At 35.9% G+C, this 25,219-nt stretch overlaps 1 protein-coding gene across 37 annotated transcripts in view; it reads right to left on the reverse strand.

Moving 5' to 3' along the window:
• PDE1A (phosphodiesterase 1A) overlaps positions 1–25,219 on the reverse strand; it is a 391,847-nt gene that overhangs the window by 38,261 nt on the left and 328,367 nt on the right. For 34 of the 37 annotated variants that reach the window (XR_010149661.1, XR_010149662.1, XR_010149660.1 and 31 more), the window contains 5 exon segments: positions 24,412–24,513; positions 24,163–24,283; positions 11,713–11,794; positions 9,201–9,321; positions 8,626–8,813 (listed from right to left, as the gene is read on the reverse strand). Coding sequence is in view for 27 of the 37 variants with exons in the window: in XM_063790247.1 (XP_063646317.1) it covers positions 8,626–8,813; positions 9,201–9,321; positions 11,713–11,794; positions 24,163–24,283; positions 24,412–24,513 (614 nt within the window). In the remaining 10 variants the exon portion in view is untranslated. 37 annotated transcript variants of the gene reach the window in all.

A 25,219-nucleotide genomic window follows, 5' to 3' on the forward strand; every position in this document is an offset into this window, starting at 1 on the left:
TTCGGCTGTGAATCCATCTGGTCCTGGACTCTTTTTGGTTGGTAAGCTATTGATTATTGCCACAATTTCAGCTCCTGTTATTGGTCTATTCAGAGATTCAATTTCTTCCTGGTTTAGTCTTGGGAGAGTGTATGTGTCGAGGAATGTATCCATTTCTTCTAGATTTTCTAGTTTATTTGCGTAGAGGTGTTTGTAGTATTCTCCAACACCATTTATTAAATAGGGAATCCTTTCCCTATTGCTTGTTTTGGTGAGGGTTGTCAAAGATCACATGGTTGTAGATGTGTGGCATTATTTCTGAGGCCTCTGTTCTGTTCCATTGGTCTATATATCTGTTTTGGTACCAGTACCATGCTATTTTGGTTACTGTAGCCTTGTAGTATAATTTGAAGTCATGTAGCATGATTCCTCCAGCTTTGTTCTTTCATTCGGATTTCCCCATAATAAAAAAATGTCTTTTTTGTTTTTCAGTTTCCTTCTGAAATATGTCTTTGACATTACTAACCATACTGAAACACCTCAATGGATATAAAATTATGGATTTAATTTGTATCACATGATTCACTTCCATCACATTAAATCACTTAAATTCAAAGAAAAAAATAAGCTTCTAATCTTTTTTTTTCTGTAAAGTGATGAAACATACTTGATAAATGTTCTTTGAATAATAGTATTTTAAATACACTTAATTTAGTAATCACACATTGTTTTTCATTTCTCTTTTAAAACAACTACAAAAGCTTATTTTGTGTGTCTCGATGAGCTGATACAGTGAATCATTAGCTGATCTGGTTTTGTTTCTACTTGTTTGTTATCACAGGCTCATGCCTATTTAGACAAGGAGACACAGGGGTTGTTACTAAGCTACCCCAGAAACAAAGGCATCTATCCTTTGTCTTCAAATTCAAAAGCCACATCTATGCATGGCTAAAAGGTTTTTGGAAAATACTTAATCAAGTTCTACCTTCCCACCCATACTTCCAGAGGAGATCCAGGTTTCTCACTCCCTGGACATGGATCTAGGTTTTCCCTAAGAGAAGCAAAAAGGGGTATGAAGGTGCCATTCAAATTGGAGGAGGGAAAAGTTTAACTCCTTACCCTTCCAGTGACATATTTTTCACCCCCTATGAAACCAAAAGTAAGGTGTAAGGGAGAAAAGTGTTGGAAGATTCAAGAGACTTAGACAGTTATAGTCTGAGACGGGACCTGCTCTCTGAGTTTGGCCATCCCTGTGCATTTTGAGTTATTTCCGAGGGAAAAACAAGAAAGAATTCTGAGAAAAAGTCAGGGATCCAGGGGTTAGAGAAGATCTTTGTCATGTTCCCTTATCCAGCATTCTGAACAAGGTGGGTGTTCTCAGCGTGCAAGGAATAGAGGAGGGGTGGCTGTGTAGAATGTCAGGACAGGAGAGCCTGAGAGAGCGCCTGCAGTATTCAGTCAACCCCAGTGACTCTGATGTGAAGACCAGCCTGTCCTTCAGCCCTGAGAAGTACAATGAGAAGGAGAAGAAAAGAGAGCAAGCAAGCTGTGGAAAGCAAAGATATGGGGGCCTGTCATGGGGAAGCAAGGGGTCAGAGTCAGAAGGTGATACAAGCCAAAAACCAATGGGGGCTGTCTGTCTGGAAAGATGAGAGAGAGGCCAGAGGTCAAGCAAGGACCTGATGCTCATCTGAAATCCATTAATACCACAACGTTAGTCCCCAGGGACTGCAATGCCATCTAAAGAAGGAGGAAAGAGAGGTCAGAAACCCTGGATTGACCAGGCTTACTCTGATTCAGTCAAAACACTTAAATGATAAGCTTATATTTTCTTCAAACAGGTAGCATGAGGACATAGCTAGAAACTATGTTTGGTCACAGAGAAATAATGAAGGGTATATTATTTATGCACCTGATTTGTGGCCCAAGGATATGATATGTACAGACTTAAACAAAACACTGATATTTAAAAAGTATCTGCACAGTATTTGGATTTTTTTTTCTGTCTCATGTTTTCTGCAAGATCCAGAAAACTCCTGCTGAAACAGAACAACATTTGTGTTGTCATGGATAAATTTTAAAAAGCATGTTGTTGAGTGGAAAGCAATTCATAAAGGAATATATATGGCACAGTTCCATATATATATGTCTGTTTGGTTTTAAAACAGACAAAACTAAATTATACATTGTTTAAAATTATACAAAGAGGGATAACAGCTTAAAAAAAGAATGATTATCACAGAATTCAAAACAATAATTAGCTCATGGGTGGGAGAGAAGGAAATAAATGATTAGAGAAGGCATAGAGAGAATTCCAAGGGCATGGCAAGATCATATATTTCATATTTTGGGGCCTAGATGGTAGGTTTTCTACCTCTCTCTTTCCTTCTTCCCTTCTCCTCCTTTCTCTACCCCCTCCTCTCTCGTCCTCCCTCTTGCGCTCTGTCTCTCTCTTTCTTCCCTGCCTACTGCAGATAATCATTCGAATTTCTACTTTGTGCCAGTCTCTGTTCAAAGAGCTTAGGATACATCAGCGATGGAAACAAACATCCTTATTTTAATGAACCTTATTTTTAAGGGGGTGAAGTAGATAATAAAAATGAAGCATAATAGGTCAACAATCTCTCCCTGCTCTAGGACTAGGGAGATGTTTTTGCGATATCTGTGAAATAGAGCTTAAGGGTTAATATGATGATGAGCAAACATGTGGAATTCTCTTCAAAGCCCTGATGCTTAATTAATATTCCAAAGCTCTAAACATCATATGACCTGCTTATTTTAATCTCAATGCAATTGTAATAAAGAAACTTTCATCTTCAGCTTATAAGACTAGAAGTGGTAGGTACTGGAAAATTAAAATGGCAATATCTGATACTCAGTGACTTTAAAATTGATCACTATGTTAGTAGATGTATTTTAATAGCTTATCATTGTTTCATTTTTATGCAATATTTCATGTATATAAATGAATTATAGATGCATATATAAAGCACATGTTAGACATAATCATAATCATAATGATAAAATGAACTTTTGTGTGTCTAGTGCCCAATCTAGGAAGTAAAATTCTACTTATTTCTAATAATATGAAATTTTGGGTTGAAAAATTCTTATCTTTAAGAATGCTGAATATTGAATATTGTATATTGCCCTCACTCTCTTCTAGCTTGTAGGGTTTCTGCTGAGAGATCTGCTGTTAGTCTGATGAGCTTCCCTTTGTAGGTGACCTGACCTTTTTCTCTGGTTGCCCTTAAACATTTTTTCCTTTGTTTCAACCTTGGAGAATCTGAAAATTACGTGTCCTGGCGTTGATCTTCTCATGGAGTATCTTAGTGGTGTTCTCCGTATTTCCTGAATTTGAATGTTGGCCTGTCTTGCTAGGTTGGGGAAGTTCTCCTGGATAATATCCTGAAGTGTGTTTTCCAACTTGATTCCATTCTCCCAGTCTCTTTCAGGTACTCCAATCAATCGTAGCTTCAGTATCTTCACATAGTCCCATATTTCTCGGAGGTTTTGTTCATTCCTTTTCATTATTTTTTCTCTAATCTTGTCTGTATGCCTTATTTCAGCAAGATGGTCTTCAAATTCTGATATCCTTTCTTCTGCTTGATTTATTCAGCTATTGATACTTGTGTATGCTTCACAAAGTTCTTGTGCTGTGTTTTTCATCTCCATCAGGTCATTTATGTTCCTCTCTAAACTGGTTATTCTAGTTAGCAGCTCCTGTAACCTTTTATCAAGGTTCTTAGCTTCTTTGCATTGGGTTAGAACATGCTCCTTTAGCTCAGCAGAGTTTGTTATTACCCACCTTCTGAAGCCTACTTCTGTCAATTAATCCATCTCATTCTCTGTCCAGTCCTGTGTCCTTGCTGGAGAGGTGTTACAATCATTTGGAGGAGAAGAGGCATTCTGGCTTTTGGAATTTTCAGCGTTTTTCACTGTTTCTTCCTCATCTTCATGGATTTATCTACCTTTGATCTTTGAAGCTGATGACCTTTGGATGAGGTTTTGTAGGAGGTCTTTTTTGTTGATGCTTTTGTTGTTGTTGCTTTCTGTTTGTTACTTTTTCTTCTAACAGTTAGACCCATCTTCTGCAGGTCTGCTGCAGTTTGATGGGGGTCCACTCCAGACCCTGTCACCTAGGTTTCACCAATGGAGTTTGCAGAACATCAAAGATTGCTGTCTGCTCCTTCCTCTGGAAGCTTCAGCTCTCCTGTATGAGGTGTCTATTGACCCCTGTTGGGAGGTCTCTCCCAGTCAAGAGGCGCAAGGTCAGGAACCTGCTTGAGGAGGCAGTCTGTCCCTTAGCAGAACTGGTGCACTCTGCTGGGAGAGTCCCCCTTGTTAGGGTCAGCTGCTCTCTTCAGAGCCGGCAGACAGGAAAGATTAAATCTGCTGAACCTGCGACTGCAGCTGCCTCTCCCTTCAGGTGCTCTGTCCCAGGGAGTTGAGAGTCCTGTCTGTAAGCCCCTGACTGGAGCTGCTGGATTTCCTGCAGAGATGCCCTGCCCAGTGAGGAGGAATCTAGAGAAGCAGTCTGGGCACAGCCGCTTTGCTGTGTTGTGGTGAATTTTGCTTAGTCCAAACCTCTCAGTCTCCTTCACACTGTCAGGGGAAAGCCGCCTACTAAAGCCCAGCAGTTTGCTTATTTTGTGCAACACTGTGTCCTTCATTCCTGTGGTGATTAGTTAAATTTTAACAGTTTTATACTGTGCCATAATATGTACATACTACAGTATATAAATCAATTTTACTGTTTTTTACACTTTATTTTGCAGTCATGAACAATGCTGCTGTGAATATTTTAGACATGTCTTTGATGCATATGCACAAAAGTCTCTCTGGGGTAAAAATACAGAAGCAAAATTGTCGAGAAGTACGGCACATGCATCTTTAAATTTCCTACAGAATGCCAAATTGTTCCATGAAATGATTATATAATTTTACCTATATACAAATAATGTGTAAGAAAACCAAAAAGCCTGGCATCATTTTTGATTCTTCTCTTCACTTTGTTTCCTACATCTAATCTGGTAACAAATCCTATCAGTTCAGCTTTCAAAATATCTGTATATCCAGAATCCAATCCCTTTTTGCTTACCCTCCTTCTACTCACACATACTGCCACAATCTTTACATATCCAGAAATTATACACCCTCTCAACCATTACTACCTGGTCTAAGCTCCCATGTGTCTCCTGGGTTATGAACAACAGCCTTCCTTCTGATCTCCTTGTTTCTATTTTTACTACCCAAACAAAAGAACATTTTCCATTCTGTAGCAGAGTAATCCTTTTGAAACCTCAGTTCAGATCAATCAACATTTTTTCTCAAAACTCTACATTTGGTTTCCTGTCTTTCTCGGGCCAAAACCAAAGGTCAGGCACCACATTCCCCACCCATCACATTGCCTACATTATTCCCACTTGTCCAATTTCTTCCTGCTTCACTGCCCTTCTTGTTGTTTCTGGCATGTCAGGCAAGCTCGGCCTCCTAGATAATGTGGTAGCCAATCCGTTTTAAAAATTTGTTACCACCCACCCTCCCAGACCTCTCCATCATTCTCTTTCTAACCTCCATTGTGTATTTATTTAAATTATTTCTTCCTCAGTGAAGGCTTTCCTTACCAGTTTACTATATAGAAATTATCCCCAATTTCCATAGTAATTAGATTTTCTTAATCTGGTAATGTCTTTATTTTTCTTTATTTCTGAATAGTTTTGCTGGATTTAGAATTCAGCATTAGGGACACCCCTAGTTTCTATATAGTAGCCCTATAACCCTTATTTCTAGAACACATGGCAGAAACATAATAAATAATAGTTATAGTAATAACAGCTAACTCATATAGCGCTTAGTACTCTAGACACTTCTAAGCAAATTATATTAATAAACTCATTTAATTCTCTTAAAACCTATGGTGAAGAGGAATACTTCCTGCTATAGTGATGTCAAGAAGTTGAGTTTTTTCTCTTCATGAAAAAACAAGAGTAAAACTGGAAAGCATTAATAAAAACAACTATTCAATGACTCTGGAAATCAACCAAAGGGACATAATAATTTGAGAAACATTTATTCTTAAAAAATTGTTGGACATTCAGGTAAAAACAGCAGGAACCTGTGACCTTCTTGCCTGAAGTTACTCCCACTCCTCCATCTTCCTCTCCAACTCTGACCTGGGAATGGAAGCAAAAGCCAACTTTCCTGCTGGATGTGGTAGAATCAACTTGGAATGGGAAGGCAGCAAATAATTCTGGTTACTTGAATATAAAATGGTGAATCCACTTAGACTAGATGAGGAGAGCCCCAAGCTTTGTCAGCCTAGGGTTGGGGTCCAAGTTGGGGTAAAGGGTAAACCAGCAGGATTTAACAGAAAAACCCTAGAAATTAGAGAGCCATAGAAAGGCCATTTATAGTCAGTTTTAAAATTGATTTCAAAAAATTCAAGACAAGTTTTTTAAATATGTTTTTAAAATTAAAGAAAATAATCTTGAAGAATTAAAGGAAAATAATGCTAACAATGAATGAAAATATAAAATATCAACAGAGAAATAGATACTATAAAAAAGAACCAAATGGAAATAATAAAATTGAAAAAAAGTAGCTGAGATAAAAAGTTAATTCAGTGAAATCAACAGCAGGATTGAGGTGGCAGAGAAAGAAACAGTAAACTTGAAGATAAATCATTAGAAAGCAGCCAATCAAAAATGAATGAAGAAGGAAGGAAGGAACAAAAGAAGGAAGGAAAGGAAGAGAAGAAAGAGAAAGAAAGAAAGAAAGAAAGAAAGAAAGAAAGAAAGAAAGAAAGAAAGAACAATTAAAGAAATTGACAGAGATCCAGAGCATCCAGGACAATTTCCAGAATCCTAAATTATGCATAACACGATCCTCAGAAGGACAGAACAGAGAGAGAGAGGCAGAAGAAAAATATTGAACAAAATGACAGAAAGCTTTCTAAATTTGAAGCAAATTATTAATTTGTGGATTTAAGAAGCTCAGTGAACACTAAGTAGAATACTGAAAAAAAAACGACCTAGATATATCATCATCAAATTGCTGAAAGTCAAAATAAAGTCTAGAAAACAGAAAGAAAAAGATAATAGTACATACAAGGAAGCAACAATACAATTTATTTTTGGCCAACACTATCAGAAACTATGGAAGCCAGAGGCAATAGAATTACACATTAAAAGTGCTAAAATAAAAAAAAATCATTCAACAATTCTAAATCAAGTAAAATTATTCATAAATAAAAGTAAGATACAGACATTCCCAGATAAAGAAAATCTAATTGTTTGTCAGTATAACTGTGTTATAAGAAAATACTTGAGAAAGTACTCCAGTGTGAAGAGAAATGATACCAAATAGTAGCTCTGACACACAAGAAGAAATGAAGAATATCATAAGGGTAAATATGTGAGAACATACAAAAGATTGCATATACGAATGTGTGTGTCTGCCATCTGTCAAGTTCTGCAGGAATTAATGTACTATTTTTGGCTCTCTGGTCTATTCCCAAGGCCCATCTTATTATCTCTATATCACAGCCACACTAAATTTATTACTTCAGTATAAGAGTAAATTTCGATATATGGCAAGTGCTCCCACTTTATTATCCTTCAGGAGTGTCTTGAGTATTCTTAGGTATTTGCAATACCATATAGATTTTAGGATCAATTTCTTAAATTCCATGAAAAATGTATTGGAATTTTCACCGGAAACATGTTATATTTATGGTTGACTTTTGGGATAATTGAAAACTTTTCAATATTGTGTCTTTCTGACTATAAATATGATTTAACACTCTATTTTGATCTTATATTATCCATTTTAAGAAAAATAAGTTTATTCCTGAGTATATTAAAGCTGCAAAAAACACAAGGAAAAAAATTTCTGGCTGAAAAAATAACTACAAAGACCCTGGAGTATTTTAAGAAACTTCCAAGAGGCCATTGTGCAGGGAGTGTAGTGTATAAGGGAGACAGAGCTGTGGGAATGAGTGTGAGAACAGGCAGGGGCCAGATCTGGATATGAAAGCTAATTCCTGCAGGAAAGATAATAACTGTTTGAATACCAACTCACAAACCTACTAAATGGACTAATTAATTTGAAGCAGCTAATATGTCAGAAATAACTGTAGCTACCTTCCCATGCGATTGCTGTGGTGGTTGATTACTAATGATTTCCCCAATTCCTGTCTAAATTCTGAGTCAAAAAAGCAACTTAGTGAAACAGAAAAAAAACACACCCAAGTCTCTGACATGAAGTGATAACACACTTAATGCAACACAAAAACCACTTACCAAGTAAAATCCAGGCTGGAAAGCACCTCTACGAAAGCACAGGAGTTTATATGGTACCACAAAGTTTTGTCACCATTTCATTATCTCATCTTTCAGTATGCAGTTTGCCACCACCCACTGACACACAGATCTGCAGCCCATGTGGCACAAACAAACCAGAACCTCTTTTTATCTAATAAATGAGCCAACTTTCTCATGAATGATCAAAGAGTAGCCAAATTCCCAATACCATCAAGGGCTTACATATTCTATAGAAGAAGAAATCTAGAAGAAGTAATCCAAACTCTTAGAGGAGAAGTGAAGACAGAGAGAGATGGCAGTAAGGCCTCATAAACAACACTACCTTGTGCAGCTAACTCTTTCCACCTCTCTTTGTTCTGCTGAATGATGTCCACCAGGTTGTTCTTGAAACTCTTCAGGTCCACTGCTGCAAGGGAGTAGTCTGGGGAATAGGACCCATCACTCATGGAGCCTTTTGTATTTGATCGTCTTAGTGCATCAGCAATGTGTAACCCCACAATGGTGGTTGAGCTAACAGTAACAACCAAAGAAACCAAAAAACACCATCAGGATATGGGGTGAACAAGGAAAACCTGAAAAACTTTACAAAACCGACTAGAAAAGCAGGATAGTAGATGCTCAGTCCCAGTTCTGAGCACGTGGCAGCTGCTCACCTCCTTTCTCTCCCTCCCCACACTGGATTCTCCTTAGTACACACCTTACTAGTATTTCATATTTTGTGTATTAAACTTTAGTTGTCAAAGGCAGATGCAATATAATATAAAGCCACTAGGTGGCAATACTCCCTAATAATTCTTGTGAGAATTCTCTGCCTAGATGTGAGAAATATAATCATTAAGGAAAGGGTTACTAAACACCACAAAGATGAAAAATAATGCAAAAAAGAAAATATCATACCTGCTTGCCACATAGGAAGAAGTTTCGGCTTTTGAGGCTTCCTCTATAAGAGGAATAACAATTTTCTCTGTTGAGTCTGTCAGAAGAGAAAATGTTGGCTCTACTATGAAATCGATGAAACCTACAAAAGCCAAAATGAGAAGAGAGAGAGATAAATTCAAGTGTTACAATTTCCTGAATTCTGAAATCAGAAATAATGAAGAGCCTCTGACAATCCTGGGATAGCGAGAATCAACTAAAATATTGGTTCTGCTTACCCTTTGTATTGTTTTAATCTAATAACAGTCTTTAGAGATGGTTTAACTGCTCTATAAAATAATACTTGAAGCCATGGAAGTGACACAATTTAAGCTTGCTAACTCAAGTATATTGGCTTTTCTATTTACTATTCAGCCTTATATAATATACGATTGCTAACAATACATTTAGATCCAATGAGAGTGACTATAGTTTCCTCTCTCAACACCAGGGATCATTATCTTTTTTGAAAGCACATCATGTGCATTTTGGATTTCATTCTTTACTAACAAGAAATCATATCTAAGCTCCAAAGAAATTAAATAATTGAAGGTTTTTCTCAGGTAACAGGAAGACAATTACTTTTTGTTTCTTACTATATCAGTCAGAGCTTTCTGCCAGTGTGTTAATATTTCAAATTGCTGTTTATTATTCTCTGGATGTAAAGTGTTAGTTCACAGCATGTGTGTGTGTTCTGTCAAATCAGTGAAGAGAAAAGTAACATCTCTGGGAGACAGCATTAATCCCACCACTTTGAGATGTCAGTACTGAATGAAGACTTTTACATTTAAAGTACTCATCGAGATAGAAAATGACACACAGAGAAAAGGGCATTGTCCTCTGGGAGCATTTTCCATCCCATGTTTAGGCAGAGGAGGAGACAACAACCTATTCTAAGGTCTGTGTACATGGCAATATCCCAGATCCCAGGACTGCTGTGGGTGCCTCAAGTCAAGAATTGTTGTTGGAAACACTTCTGAGAGCAATGGACTACCACCTGAATATAGGAGAATAGCTGGAGGGAGGCTTTTTAAGTGATAATGTCCTGTAAAGTATGCACATTTAAAGACTGTCCATCAGATGCTTGGATAAAAGTAATTCACATTTCAAGTAACTGGATTACTTATAGTATATAATAAGGCACATTTTTAATTTAATAAAACTTCAGTAGTTTTAATGGATGCCTTCAAGTTAAATCAGTGTTAATTGACCACCTAGGGTACTATTTTAAGTTCTATGTTCTTTTTTTGTTCTTTTTTTTTTTTTTTTTTTTTTTTGAGATGGAGTCTCACTCTGTTGCCCAGGCTGGAGTGCAGTGGTGCAATCTCAGCTCACTGCAACCTCTGCCTCCTGGGTTCAAGTGATTCTCATGCCTCGGCCTCCCGAGTAACTGGGATTACAGGTGCATGCCACCACGCCTGGCTAATTTTTTGTATTTTTTAGTAGAGACGGGTTTCACCGTGTTAGCCAAGATGGTCTTGATCTCCTGACCCGAGATCCACCTGCCTCAGCCTCCCAAAGTGCTGGGATTACAGGCATAAGCCACTGCACCCAGCCAGTTCTATGTTCTTAAATGCCTGAGATGTGTAGACTGTCAACTGGGGCATCACCTCTACTAACATGGCAGCAATTTGCATTACAGCAACAAGCCTCAGAAACTTCCATTCTTAGCTTGCCACATCAGGTCCTTAGCCTGCCACATTTAACACTTACTAAGCAAGGATAGGCACCTGTGTTATGGTCTCTAGAAAAACAGCTGTTGAAACTTGGATGGGAAGGGGAAAAGGTCAGAGCAGGCAGCTTTCCCCAACGCTTTGTGATGGGTGGTGCCGGAGCATAACTACACAGCTAAGAAGTGATCCTTGTGTTTATTGATCATATTGTTCAGTAACAAAAATGCTGGCTTAGGGAATAATTATTACAAGTATTTGAGCCATGCAACACATGTTTTAATAATGGACTGGACTTGAAGTCCCCAACACAAATACAGATGATAAGAATGAATGTGGTTGGGAGCATTATCATTTTGCAAATTTCCTGTTGTTGGTTAATCTATTCACATCATGAGAGAATATTTTTCCAAATGAAATGTGCACTACTATATTAAGCATACCATGGAAACTTAGTGATAGAACAAGTGCACTAACATTTTCATTGAGTTGACCTATATATCTAAAGAATTAAATTACAGAAAACAATAATCAGCAACAAAACAACATAAAATGGTCTCCCACACAAGAAAATTTTATATTTTGTAAAAGGATTACAACCATGATAACAATTACATTTACTAATGTTGCTTTATTGAATTCATTTTGTGAAAATGCTTCAATAAGTCTTATTCAGCACCACATAGATCCATTTAAAAATCAAATATATCATGAATATGGAGTGAGGTTTTCATGCAAGTTACCCCTTTAAACAACATCGTTTACCCATTTGAAAACTGACAAGCACACACTCACTTTCCACCACCACAAATCATCAGAATTACCTATTTGTGACTGGGCCACCATGGTTGACTTCCGATCACAAAGTGGGGAAAATGGAAGCCCTAATTCAGCTTCTTTATCTCCCTGGAGAAAGAAAAGCACATTAATATAGACTTGGGTTGGAGAAGCTAAAATAATGAGCAACCTAAGATATAAAGCCTAGAAAAGCCACATCTTTCATTTCTTAATTAGCAATACTTTTTTCTTATTTATAAAACCAAAAGCTATGGTCCAAGTTTACATAATTTTTCTTGGATGGTCTCCATTTGGGGACATTTTGCAGGGAGAAAAATGAGGAATGTTTTCAGTACCTGGAGACTTTGCTTTGGCATTACAATCCCTTGACTTTCAAGAAACAAACATTTGCTTTTGGAATTTTCCAAAGTCACCATAAAATACCTAGCCATCTTATGTGTTATCTGACATTTAATTAACAATCCAAGCTAATTTATTTATGCCAAGTATATCAACAGACCTTTACTATCAAAATTTTGTGACGGAACTGTTTTTCAAAATTAAAAGTATATGATGTGAAACACCTTTCTATCCATTAACCAAGTTTTATTAAATCTTCCACAACATATAATGAGGAATTTCTTCAACATTCTTACATTCAGTGTGCATAAACTTATTTTAATGTTTTCTTCTCGGAGAAAATTGAAATATCAATTTTTTTATTATTTGATCTCATCTAAAATAGATTAATTGAGCACATATGTTAAAGAATTCCATTTATATTGGGGTTTTACTTCATGAGAAGTAATTAAATTTTCATCTTCTAAAACAAAGGTTGCTGTTCTGGTCAAACCTTTAATATCACAAGGTTTATTAAACTTTGGTTCTTTCCTTTGCATTAAAGGGGATGTGCTTATGAAAGAAAGAGGAGAGGATACTTCCTTGTTCTTGTTCATTTCAATTTCCTGGCCATTTGAAAGAACATTTTAGGTTCTATTTTCTCCTAATTTATTGGCTGTATACCTTCATGAGCAACATCAGCCTTGCATCATTAAGTCCATAACTTAGGATAAAATACGTAAGGACTCCACGGTTTCCTTTCACTCTGTTTCCATTAACATCTTTCTATGCTAATCTTTACAACATCATGTCAACATGTAGCTTTACAACTTTTTGAGAATATCTTCTAGAGCAGTTCCCCTAAACCATGCCTTTGATTATGAGAGTTATAGACAGAAAGTCTGGAATCAGAATTGTTGAGGAAAATCTAGATATGGCCATCAAAGAAGTAGGAAAATAGTTACAAACAGGAACATTTCACTATGTCATAACTCAGAGAAAACAAGGAATAAGAATTTCTGTGACCTCTGCCAGTAACTCCCCTAATTCCTCTGGATAATAATAACACTATTTCCATTTGAAATTGCGATTTATACTCAGCTTAAAGGACAGATGGAAGGGAATTATTAATGCCACTAGTCTTAGAGTCAGAAGATACAGTCAGCTGAATCGCTGCTGTCTAGGGGTTATTGCTGTTACTTCAGACACAGCACAGCCTTTGCTGAAATGAATTCTCCTTATCTGTTACCTAATTTTGTGATCTTGATTTACTTGTTTTAGGGATAAAATATAATAGATGTAATAGTATCTATCCTGAAGTTATCTAAGATTATTTATATGAAGCATAAAGACAGTGCCTGACACTTAGTAGTCATTAAGTTTAGCTAATAAGAAACATAATTTAGGTCAGGCACGGTGGCTCACACATGTAATCCCAGCACTTTGGGAAGCTGAGGCAGATGGATCACGAAGTCAGGAGATTGAGACCATCCTGGCCAACATGGTGAAACACCGTCTCTACTAAAAATACAAAAATTACCTAGGTGTGGTGGCATGTGCCTGCAGTCCCAGCTACTCAGGAGGCTGAGGCCGGGGAATCGCTTGAACCCAAGAGGTAGAGGTTGCAGTGAGCCGAGATTGCACCACTGCACTCCAGCCTGGGTGACAGAGCAAGACTCCATCCCCCCCCAAAAAAAGAAAAAAAAATCCATAATTTAGAATAGCAACAACATGAATGCAATATGTACAAATTAAAGGTATTTATGATGTCTAATGCATACATTGAATAGTTTTAAAACACAGGAAATTGAAGTAGTGCTTAATTTAGCATGTAATAGAGAGGGATCAGCTTTTTCTCCCTCTTTTTTCCTAGCAAGGAATTGACAAGAAAGGATTTCCACTTTTGAAAGATTAGTTTGTCTGCAGTATGAGAGATGACTTGGGGTGAGTTGAGGATGACTCCTTGGCTTCCAGTGTGAATGGAAAGGAGGAGTCTGTTGATGCCACTAATGGAAACCAGATATCTGGGTGGGGGAAAGATTTGAATACTATTATGGATTTGGTTTCTAACATGTTGAGGATAAGGTGCAAGAATAATGTCATCAATCATTTATGTTAAAATGTAAATACTAATATTACTATTGATGAAATAAAATAGAAATAAAGCTATCGATAGGCTTTTGGGAACCTGATATTAGAGATGCTTATTTAACATATGCTGATACAACTGCGTTTTATTCTTTTGTGTATTTGTTAGGTTGGTGCAAAAGTAATTGTGGTTTTTGCAATTAAAATTGTCAGTAGTCTTAGAATCAGAAGATACAGTCAGCTGTATCTTTTGCAATTAAAATTGCAAAAACCACAATTATTTTTGCACCACCCAAAATATTATAAGATTGTATCTATTAAATGCTGCTAAGCTATATTTAACTTTTTTTTTTTTTTGTCAAGATGCTGCTATCTGGCATTTAAGGACACAAATGTAATAGATGTATTTTTATACTCTGTGGTACAAGCTCTTTGGCCCCAAAATGATAACTTTGGCCTGAGAAAGGCATTATGATGATTTACTTTCTTTTTTTTTTATTTTTTAATTTTTTTTTGAGACAGTTTCGCTCTTGTTGCCCAGGCTGGAGGGCAATGGCGCAATCTTGGTTCACTGTAACCTCTGCCTCCCAGGTTCAAGCAATTCTCCTGCCTTAGCCTCCCAAGTAGCTGGGATTTCAGGCGCCTGCCACCATGCTGAGCTAATTTTTTATATTTTTAGTAGAGATGGGGTTTCACCATGTTGGCCAAGGTGGTCTCAAACTCCTGACCTCAGGTAGTCCATCTGCCTCAGCCTCCCAGAGTGCTAGGATTACTGGCATGAGCCACTGTGCCCAGCCACTTTCTTGAGCTAAATTTTATAGAATGTTGAATGGCAACATATTTCGTATAGGGCTTAGGCATTTGACAGATACATGCAGGGATGACCTTCCTACAGATGGAGCAAGAGATTTTATATTCTATTTGCTTCCTCTACCTCACAATTAATTTAGAATATTAAATTTTCGCTGTCAAAGCACATTGAATGCTAAAGTACATTAATTATTTAATTTATTTATAAATATTTCAAAGTGTTATTTACTCTTTAGGGTGAATAAAGGCCATGAGTGCAAGATTAGTAGGGGGCCCTGTAGGTAAACTATGAAGGAACTAGAACTTTGTATAAAGAGAATGTTAGAATCTCTGAGTATAGATTTGGCCACCTTTATAATTTCCTCATTCTGTCCCAGGATAGGGAATATTTATTTTCCATCAAGGTAAAAGCAGAGGTCATCGCAATAAGCATTGTGAAAGAAGAGTTTATATTTTTCTTAGAGGTTTCGCTGTCATTTGAGGATGCTGCCTTCAGGGGGCCAAAATACACTTTTAAAAATGAGGAGTAAGTAGAAAAACTAGTCCCATCGAAATGGAAACTCAAGGCAGCCTGAGGTTCTCAGGCCCCACAGCTTATACCTGTCTTTACAATTCCCTGGAGATCCTTCAGGTTTCTTCTCTGAAAGTCTGTAAGAGAACTAGTAATTGTTTTTAAATGCCTTCCTACCATTGTAAAGTTCTCTGACAGCCATTAATAAGGTATGAAATCCATTGACCTAACAGCACCTTTTTGTTGTTGTTTGTTTTTTGCATTTCTCTGAAACCAAAAAAATTTCTATAGTTTTGCTTTGTTTTTGTTTTTCTTTTTTTCTTGAGAGGAGTCTCACTCTGTCGCCCAGGCTGGAGTGCAGTAGCATGATATCGGCTCACTGCAACCTCCGCCTCCTGGGTTCAAGCGATTCTCCTGCCTCAGCCTCCCGAGTAGATGGGACTACAGGCACCTGCCACCATGCCCAGCTAATTTTTGTATTTTTAGTAGAGACAGGGTTTCACCATATTGGCCAGGTTGGTCTCGAACTCCTGACCTTGTGATCCGTCTGCCCCAGCCTCCCAAAGTGTTGGGATTACAGGCGTGAGCCACCGCGCCTGGCCAGTTTTGTTTTGTTTTGTTTTAATGAAGAAGATAAGACAGGGTAAAGTATAGAAATCTTGAGAAAACTCTTCATTGAAACGTCAATTTTGGAGAAAGAAGCAACGTCGATAACAAATATGCAGGAATCCCCTGACCACAGGGACAGGGGCTTAGGAAACACTCCTCCTAAGGACAGCCTTTGGAGACATTCTAAGGCTGAGGGTGAAATCTGAGAGACCACTGGTTCTATAGAGAATTTGATTGGGAGAGGAGAGGAGCATGCACTAATTTAGCCTTATTTGGAAAATTTAAGGAATTTAGGCCCTCTAATGACCCTTCTTTACTTCTTCTACAAATGGGCCCTTCTAAATTCGAAGAACGCCACGAAAAACATTTAAGCATTTAATAATTACAGCAACTAATACATTCAGTAAAATATTGGTCTGATATAACTGTATTTCTGTGAATGTTATAAATATTTTATGGAGTATTAGAACCCCTGGTGTAATCGGTGTTTATAGTACTTTTATGGCTCTTGAAACTAAAAGCTTTACTTTTTTACATTTAAAGTTATCTTGGCTCATAGCTACAGTTCTTTTCATTTCTGTAATTTTAGGGGTTATGTTTATGATTTTTTTGAAAAGCCAGATCCTTGGCTGAGAATGGACTAAGTACATTTGTATTACTATGGACAATGAAATTTATTTTGAAATAACACACTTTATACTACTTCTAACAACATTTAAAAATAGAGAGGCCTGACTGTATACAATTCAAGGTAAAGTAAACATTTTGACCTTTCTTTCCAAATAACTTGCATTTCCAATTATTTTTTTCTTCTTGGCTAACAAGGTAATAATGATTAATAAATGCAGATTTTGTTCAAATATAGATTTTTTTCATGTGTCACAAAACAGCTAGTTGAAGAAGGGAAAAAATTCACGTAGTTATTGTTATTTAGTTTAAAATATAAGCACATTTTGATGGAAGTGACTATTTTTGTAAAACAATTAACTGCATTGACTTCTTATCTTGCCAACCTGACATGTGTGTTCAAGAGGAGAATAAAAAGCAAAAACTTGTCTTCTTTTACCAATGATTACTTTTTTGGCTGATATTGATCTCTCTCTCCTATCAGTCATAGTTAAAATAAAGCAGCATCTTCCAAATCTACCCATTACTGTCAGTAGGTGTGTTGATCTGCATGAAAACTCGAGGAGACATTAATTGTATTAATAAATATCACAGGCTTGTTGCGAAAATGCCTTGGAAATGAGAACTCGCTCTACTGCCTTTTACCATTAGCAGCTTATTCAAGAGTCAGAAATCAGCGTTTCTCAAGACTGCAAATTCTGGATACAATTCTGATCTCTGGCTAGTTTCTCATGGCTTTAGAGGGTGAAACTAAAGTAGTAGCACTAAAGAATGGGATAACGTTGATGGGATTTTTAAGAATAATACAAATAGCTTGTCTTCCAGAAATATACAGCATTTAAAAAATTCTTAGTGTCTGAGTCCATTTGTTAAATAAAATGAGTTCGGTAGACAAACTAATAAGAAAATGATTTAGAAGTTAACACATCACAAAATTTCTCTGCATTTTTCTGAAATATTCACACACACACACACACACACACACACACACACACAGGAACCTTTCTTGAAAGGTTGCTCTTGAAAAATTCTAAAAATCAGCTCTTTCCTTTGCTACTTTTCTGATTTTTTGAATTTCTATCCAGGCTCTAATTTTGTTCAAAACCAATAGAAGGAATTGCAAGTCTAGCATTACATTCTGCAGAGCAAAAAGGAAAATACTTCTCTTAATTGGTTACTTTTTAAACTTGATGATTGTGTTGGAAATGTGCTTTTAAATTGTGCCCAGATCTTTAGAAATTCAGCGTTAAGTAACTATCAAACAACAAAATACTTCATAAGCAATGGTGTAGTATACTGATACCTTGCCTCGGAAAGTATAAAGCTTAAAATAGACTAGCAGGATAACAAATACCACCAATTCCTCACATTTGAAGCCCTCTTACTTTTGTTCTATCACTTTGCTCCTCACAATCATCCTGGGAAGTAGGCAGGATGGGAAAAGGTAAGAAGGTGTATAGAGACAGGAAGGGGAAGACTCATGTCTCCCACCCCTGGAAGAATGAGAAGCTAGGGCCTACCCTTGAGTTTTCTGAAGTCAAGTCCAATTATCTCTCTAATTCGCATTATTAGGCTTCTTATGTTTGACCAATGTACATAAAATACAGTCTTTAACAAGAAACACAAGATGTTTACATTTAAACTGTAGCTGAGCACCATAATGAGCTCTGGACAGACCTCCTTTGATTTACCTCAAAATCTCTAGCACAGCCAGTGGAATTTAAGACACAGTATTTAGCTTCTTAGTACCTTCCAAAGGAATGAAGACATATATTTGCAAATTGCTTTGTAAAAGTGCTGTTTTCACTGTCCAAGATGAAAAACCCAGTCACCTTGGCTAAATGCAGAGCAGAATGGTATCAGTACTGTGGGTCTGACAAAGTGACAGTTTTACAGATGGCTATGTGAGGATGAACAAAAATAAAACATACAAGAACCACTGCAGTCCTGCTAATTTCTAGGACATCTGCATAGATACATAGACACAGTTCAATATCTTATGTCAAATCAGAGAAATGCATACAGCAAGGAGTTTCAGGTTCATTGCTTATTTACCTCCAAAGGTGTACATTATGCAGTATGACTAAGAATAAGTGAGAGTAATATGGGATTTATTTAGTTAGTTCAATGCAAGAAAACGTTTTACCTGTTGGAATCAATATCATATTTCAGTTTAAGTTTCATAAAGAAAAACTTGTTTTGCTTGAAAGACATATTTGTTGGCAGTATAAACTTAATTATTTTGACCTTTAGCTCCACATTTTTCTGTTTTGCTGCATATGTTTCTGAAGGGGATTTGAAAATCATTTACTTTTAAAAATCCAGAAATTGGTGAACTTTCAACAGATCTGAACTCAATTTCATTGAATTTACTAATCTCATGATCCTGTCAGGTATTCTTTGTCTGTTTTGAAATCAGTAAAACAAAAGGATAATACAAATCGTGATATTATTTGGAGATCTAATGGTAATCTTCAGGAGTCTCTGGGATTTTAGTTTTGTTTTTTCCCACAGTAATTTTTTTAGGGTCTTCTTTAAGTCAGAGATGAGCTACCTTCATTATGATATACTCTTTTTAAAAAAAATTAAAGGGAAATTTATGGGCAAATCTGAAGGGTATAAACAGGAACACTTGTATAATACTTGATTAAGATATAGAGCATTTCCATTACCCCCAGAAAGTTGCCTTAACCTCGTCCAAGGAATCCTAACCCATATAGGCACCTACTGTTCTGATTTCTATCACCATATATTAATTTTGCCAATTTTTGAACTTCATATAAATTGGTTTATAGTATGTATTATTTTGAGATTTATTGTCATTTGTATCATTAGTCTATTTTTTATTGTTGCTTGATATTCCATTGTATGACTGTACCATGATTTATTTTTTATCCATTTCTATTTTTCATGAATATTTGGACTGTTTCTAGCATTGAGTTTTTGTAAGTAGTAGTATAATGACTACTCCTATATAAGACATTTGGTGGGCATAAATACTCATTTATCTAGGGGTAAAAGTGCTGGGTCCTAAGGGATATTAACTATCCCTTCATATTAACTTCAGTAGATGATATCCAGTAGTTTTCCAGAGTGATTGTAATAATTTATCCTCCCACCTGTGATGTATGTATGATACCTCCAGTTGTTCCTCATTTTTGGTAACACCTTATATTGTCAATTATTTTAATTTTAGTCATTCTCATGGGGCTATATGATATTTCATTATGGTTTAATTTATAATTCTTTGATAAGTAAAGAAAATGAACATACTTGTATGTAAGTATTACCTACTTGTACATTTCCTTTTATAAAATATCCATTCAAATTGGCCTGATTTTCTTTTTACTATTGATTTGTTGGAGTTCTATATGCAATTGGACACAAGTCCTTGGACAGATATTTGTAGTACAAATATTTTCTCTCAGTCTATGGTTTGCATTTTCTTAATAGTGCCTTTGGAAGATCAGAAGTTTTGAGTTTTGCTTTTTTCCACTTCATTTTTTTTTTCTTTTATGGGTAATGCTTTATGTGTCTTCTCTAAGAAATATTTACCTACCCCCAAGATTAGAGAGATCTTCTCTTGCGTTTTCCTCTAAGATCTTTATAGTTTTAGGTTTTGTCTTAAACTCCTTAATTTTGAATTAGTTTTTGTGTTAAGGTGTAGGTAGGGGACAAGTTTCCTTTTCTTCCCATATATTCACTAATTGCTGTTCCATTTCCTTTTGTGGAAAGACTTTCCTTTCCCCATGTAGTTGTTTTGGTGCCTTTGTAAAGATCACATGACATTATATATATGAGCCTGTTTCTGAAATCACTCCTCTATTTTAATGATCTATTTGCCTAGCCCTATGCCCTATGCCAATAACACAGTGCCTTGATCACTGTAGCTTTATACTAACTCACATAAGGAGGAAGTGTAAGTCCTCCAACTTCTTTAATCTTTTTCAAAATTGTTTTAGCTGCCTTAGACTCCTATATTTCTATACAGATTTTAGAATCAGCCTTTCAACTTCTACAAATAAGCCTGTTACAATTTCTGATAAAGATTATGCTAAATTTATTAAAAATTTGTAAGAATTGACATCTTAGAAATATTGAGTCTTTCAGTCATTAACATATCTCTCCATTTATATAGGTCTTAAAATTTCTGTCAACAATATTTTGTGGTTTGCAGTGTGGAGGTTTCATATACATTTAATTAAAGGTTTCCCCGAATATTTTATTATTTTATGCTGTTATAAAGCATACTGTTTTCAATTTTTATTTTCAAATTGTTTGCAGCTTGCATACAGAAACACAATTGATTCTACAACTAATAAACTCATTTATTAATTCTAGTAGCCTTTTGTAGATCTCTTGAGGTTTTCTATGCAGATGCTCATGTTTCTGCAAATAACAGTTTTATTTATTTTTATTCAAACTATACTTTGTTTTTTATTACCTTCCTACACTGGCTAGAACTTCAAATGCAATGTTGAATAGAAGTGGTAAGAGTATCTATAATGAACTTAGAATAAAAATGTTCAATATTTCATTGTGAAGTATCACATTAGCTATAGACCTTTGATCAGGTTGAGAAAGGTCTTCTACTTCTAGTTTACTAACAGTTTTTATAATTAATGTCTGTCGAATATTGTCAAATGCATTTTGCACATCTATAGGGTTGATAATATATTTTTTCCTTTATTTCCTTTAATATGGTGAATTACCTTAATTTTTTAATATTAAACTGACTCAAGTTATGATATGATATGCACTATCTTACTAAATTGCTGGATTTGATTTGCTAAAAATTTTAAAAATTAAAAAAATTTCTCTTTCAGTTTTATGGCAGATGTGGATGTGTAATTTTCTTTACTTGAAAAGTCTTTGTCAGGTAATGTCGAGAATTATGCTGTCAAATTTTCCTCTTCCTCTATGTCATAAAAGAATTTGTGTAAAACTGGCATTATTTCTTCCTGAAATGTTTGAGAAAATTCTCCATCTCTCAATTGAATTGAATATTGAGAATTGAAATCGGAAATAAGAATTAAAGTCATCTAAGCCTAGAGTTTTCTTCATAAGAAGAGTTAAAGTACAAATTCAACTTTTGAAACAGATATATGAATATTCAGACTACATGATTTTTTCTTGTGTCTGTTTTGGTAATTTATATCTGTCAAAAATTTTGACAATTTCATCTAAGTTTTCAATTTTATTGGCATAAATTGTGCATAATATTCCTCACCCTTTTGATGAATACAGGCTCTATAATGATATTCTCTCTTTCATTTATAGTTTTTTCCTCTTTTTGATCCTGCAAGTAATTTCATTACTTTTTCGGAGAGCCAACTGTTATCTTTATTAACTTTTGTTATTGTTTGTCTTTGTTCTGTTTCACTGTTTTTGGCTTTTATATTTATTATATCCTTCCATCAACTTATTTTGATTCAATTTTCTTAATTTCTAGCTTCTTAAGGTGAAACAGATATAACTTACTTTATTACACATTTTTTTCTAATGTAAGTATGTGAAACTATAAAATTTCCCCTAAGCACTGCTTCAGTTGCATCCAACAATTTTCAAATATTATGTTTTCAAAATCATTCAACTTAAGATATTTAAAAATTTCTTCTTAGCCTGAAAAATCTTTGTATCTCTTTATTTTTCTGTTTTTGCATCTCTAATGTCACAGGGCTATACAGAAAGATCTCTGGTTGATTGATTGAGTATATCATTATAATTTTTAATTGACCATAATAAGCAGTTGACCTTTAGAATTTGGTAGGTTTTTACATTTAGTGTATTTTTTTAGCACAAAGTAAATTATTAAAATATTTTTCAATACTATTTTTAGGACCAAAATATTTGAATTTAGTAAGATGCTACTCAGTAACTTTCTCTAGGAATATAAATTGCAATATAAAAATGAAACCACACATTATGTCCATCAACAATGGGAGACAGAAACGTGAGTCATCCAAACATAGTAATATATTTGGTGTTTATATCTTCAGAACAGGTATAAAATTAATGAACAAACTTTCAAAATACCACACATTATGTCCATCAACAATGGGAGACAGAAACGTGAGTCATCCAAACATAGTAATATATTTGGTGTTTATATCTTCAGAACAGGTATAAAATTAATGAACAAACTTTCAAAATAAAGAACAATACTGAGAAATGAAATAATCTGAAAATACAGAAATAAAAGAACTTCTCTAAGTGGGACTGTGATATAATAAAACAAAATTATCTGATATTCATTCCCAGTTCCTAGCAGAGCTTCAAAAACCTGTGGAATTTCATGAGTGATAGGAGACTCTATGCTAATGAGGCAACTCTGGGCCTATGCCCTAGATAGTTTCAGCATAGGGCCTGGTCACCAGAAACCAACCACATGATTAGAAAGTTGGAACTTTAAGCCAGCCAGGGGATATCTGGGAAGGAAGTGAGGCTGGAGACTGAGTTCAATCGCATGTCCAATGGTTTAATCAACCATGCCTATGTAATGAAACCCTGATAAATACTCTGGACAGGAAAGCTCAGTAGAGCTTCCTGGATGGTGAAAACATTGACAAGGCAGGATGGTGGTACTCGCTAACTCCACTGGAAATAGCAAGGAAGCTCTGCATCCAAGACCCTCCCAGGCCTTTCCTTATGGGCCTTTTCATTTGGCTCTGCCTGGATTGTATTCTTTATAATAAAATTGTAATTGTAAGGATAGCACTTTTGAAGTTTTGTGAGTCATTCTAGCAAGTTATCAAACCTAGAGAGGGTTGTGGGAACCACTGAACTTGTAACTGGCTGGTCAGAAGTGCTGGTGTCCCACAGCCCCATTTGCAGCTGGCATCTGAAGTAGAGCCAATCTTGTGGAAGACTGAGCCCTTAATTTGTGCAATTTGATGCTAACTCTGAGTGGTTAGCATCACATTTGTATTGTAGCACTCCAGCTCGGATTGTGGGGGTTGCAAAACAGGGACATGTATAAAGAAAAGATGTGTACTTGTGGCAGAGAACGCCAGTCACAATCCTTATCCGGGCTTGTTTCTGACGTAACATTAGATTTTTGTTGTTGTTGTTGTTGTTGCCTATTTCAGTTAGGCATGTGTCCACCCAGCTAAAGCAATATTTCTTGGCCTCCATTAAAATTCTGGCCAACAAGATTTATGCAGAACTGTTATATATCCTTATCTACTCTTTCTATTATGAAAGCTATTTGCTGTCTCTGCTGTGGCACTTACGTCTTAACAGCAGATAACAATTCTTAGCTGCCTTTATTTTTCTTTCCTGACAGTAGCATCTCAGATCCAAAATTTGAATCTCTTTAAAACATGTATCACACTACATAGACTTAATACACCTTTCTGATAGACTAATAAATTTTGCTGAAACCCCCAAGAATGTGTAGGTGGCCAGTTGATAATAGTAAGTCACAAGCCCTGGATTCCATACAGAAAAGGTGTACGCTAATATGCACAGTCACTATTTCCAAAAACATTTGCACAGAGTGTGAAAGAGGCACCTGCAGGAAAAACTCCTCCATTAGGGCCATGGTCCACCGATAATGCAGCTTCCAGGATTTGGCTGGGTGGCTGATGTCTGCTGCGTGGAGAATCAGGGACATGGTTTTGGCTCTGTCAATCCTGTCAAACCAAGGACATGCTTATATTATTCAAAACAAAGGAAACAATTACAGTCTTTTCTGAGGCCAAGCCCCTGGAACTTTAACATGACCAAAAAAAAAAAAAAAAAACCACAAAACAAAACCTACCCTTCAGGCTGCTGCAAACTGTTTCTTATATTTTTAATTTGCTGGAAGTGACCTGACATGTCTGTAGATAAAACCATTTCAATCACTAGGTTCCGAAGATCCCTGCAGAGTCACCAAAAGGAGAAAGGTTCATTCAGCCATTTATTGTTCTGAAGTGGAACACTTCAATAAATAATCACTCACCATGTTTTATAGTTCTTAATGGATACGAACACAAAAGATGCTACTTTTTAAATGTGAAAGTCCACACACAAGTTTGATATTATTTTACCTTTTAACTGTCATGGATCTAAGAAGTTGCCAGCAGCGAGAATGGCAACGATGTTCACACCTCCCTGAAGAGCTAGTGTTTTCCCTTCTCACTCCCACAACTCTTCTGCAGTCATAATTCCTAAATATTATTATTTTTAATCTGAAAGGAACTTTAGCCATTTTAAAGAAAAACTATTCCAAATACAGTATTATATAGTATTTCAGTGCTTTGAGGAAAAAAAGTAGTCCAATGGGGCCTGAGACTATTCTAAATCCACATGTCAACCAAACTAAAAGGTTTGATGTCTCAGAGAAGAGACAGAGATAAGAAGAGCATGAGATTTCAAGACCCTATCTGATTCTTCTTCATTTTGCATTTTTAATCAAAACTACTACTATTAATAAAACCAGTGCTATTCATTCAGTATTTATTCAGCAAGGCACTGAACTGTAAGGATTAAATGTCTTCATATAATACCGATAATAAAATACTTTAGCAACTAGTTGCTTTGTATGTATACAAAGACATTTAATCCTTCTAACAATCCTGAGGGAG

This window comes from Pan troglodytes, chromosome 13 (genome assembly GCF_028858775.2).
Source record: "Pan troglodytes isolate AG18354 chromosome 13, NHGRI_mPanTro3-v2.0_pri, whole genome shotgun sequence".
Lineage (NCBI taxonomy): Eukaryota > Metazoa > Chordata > Mammalia > Primates > Hominidae > Pan > Pan troglodytes.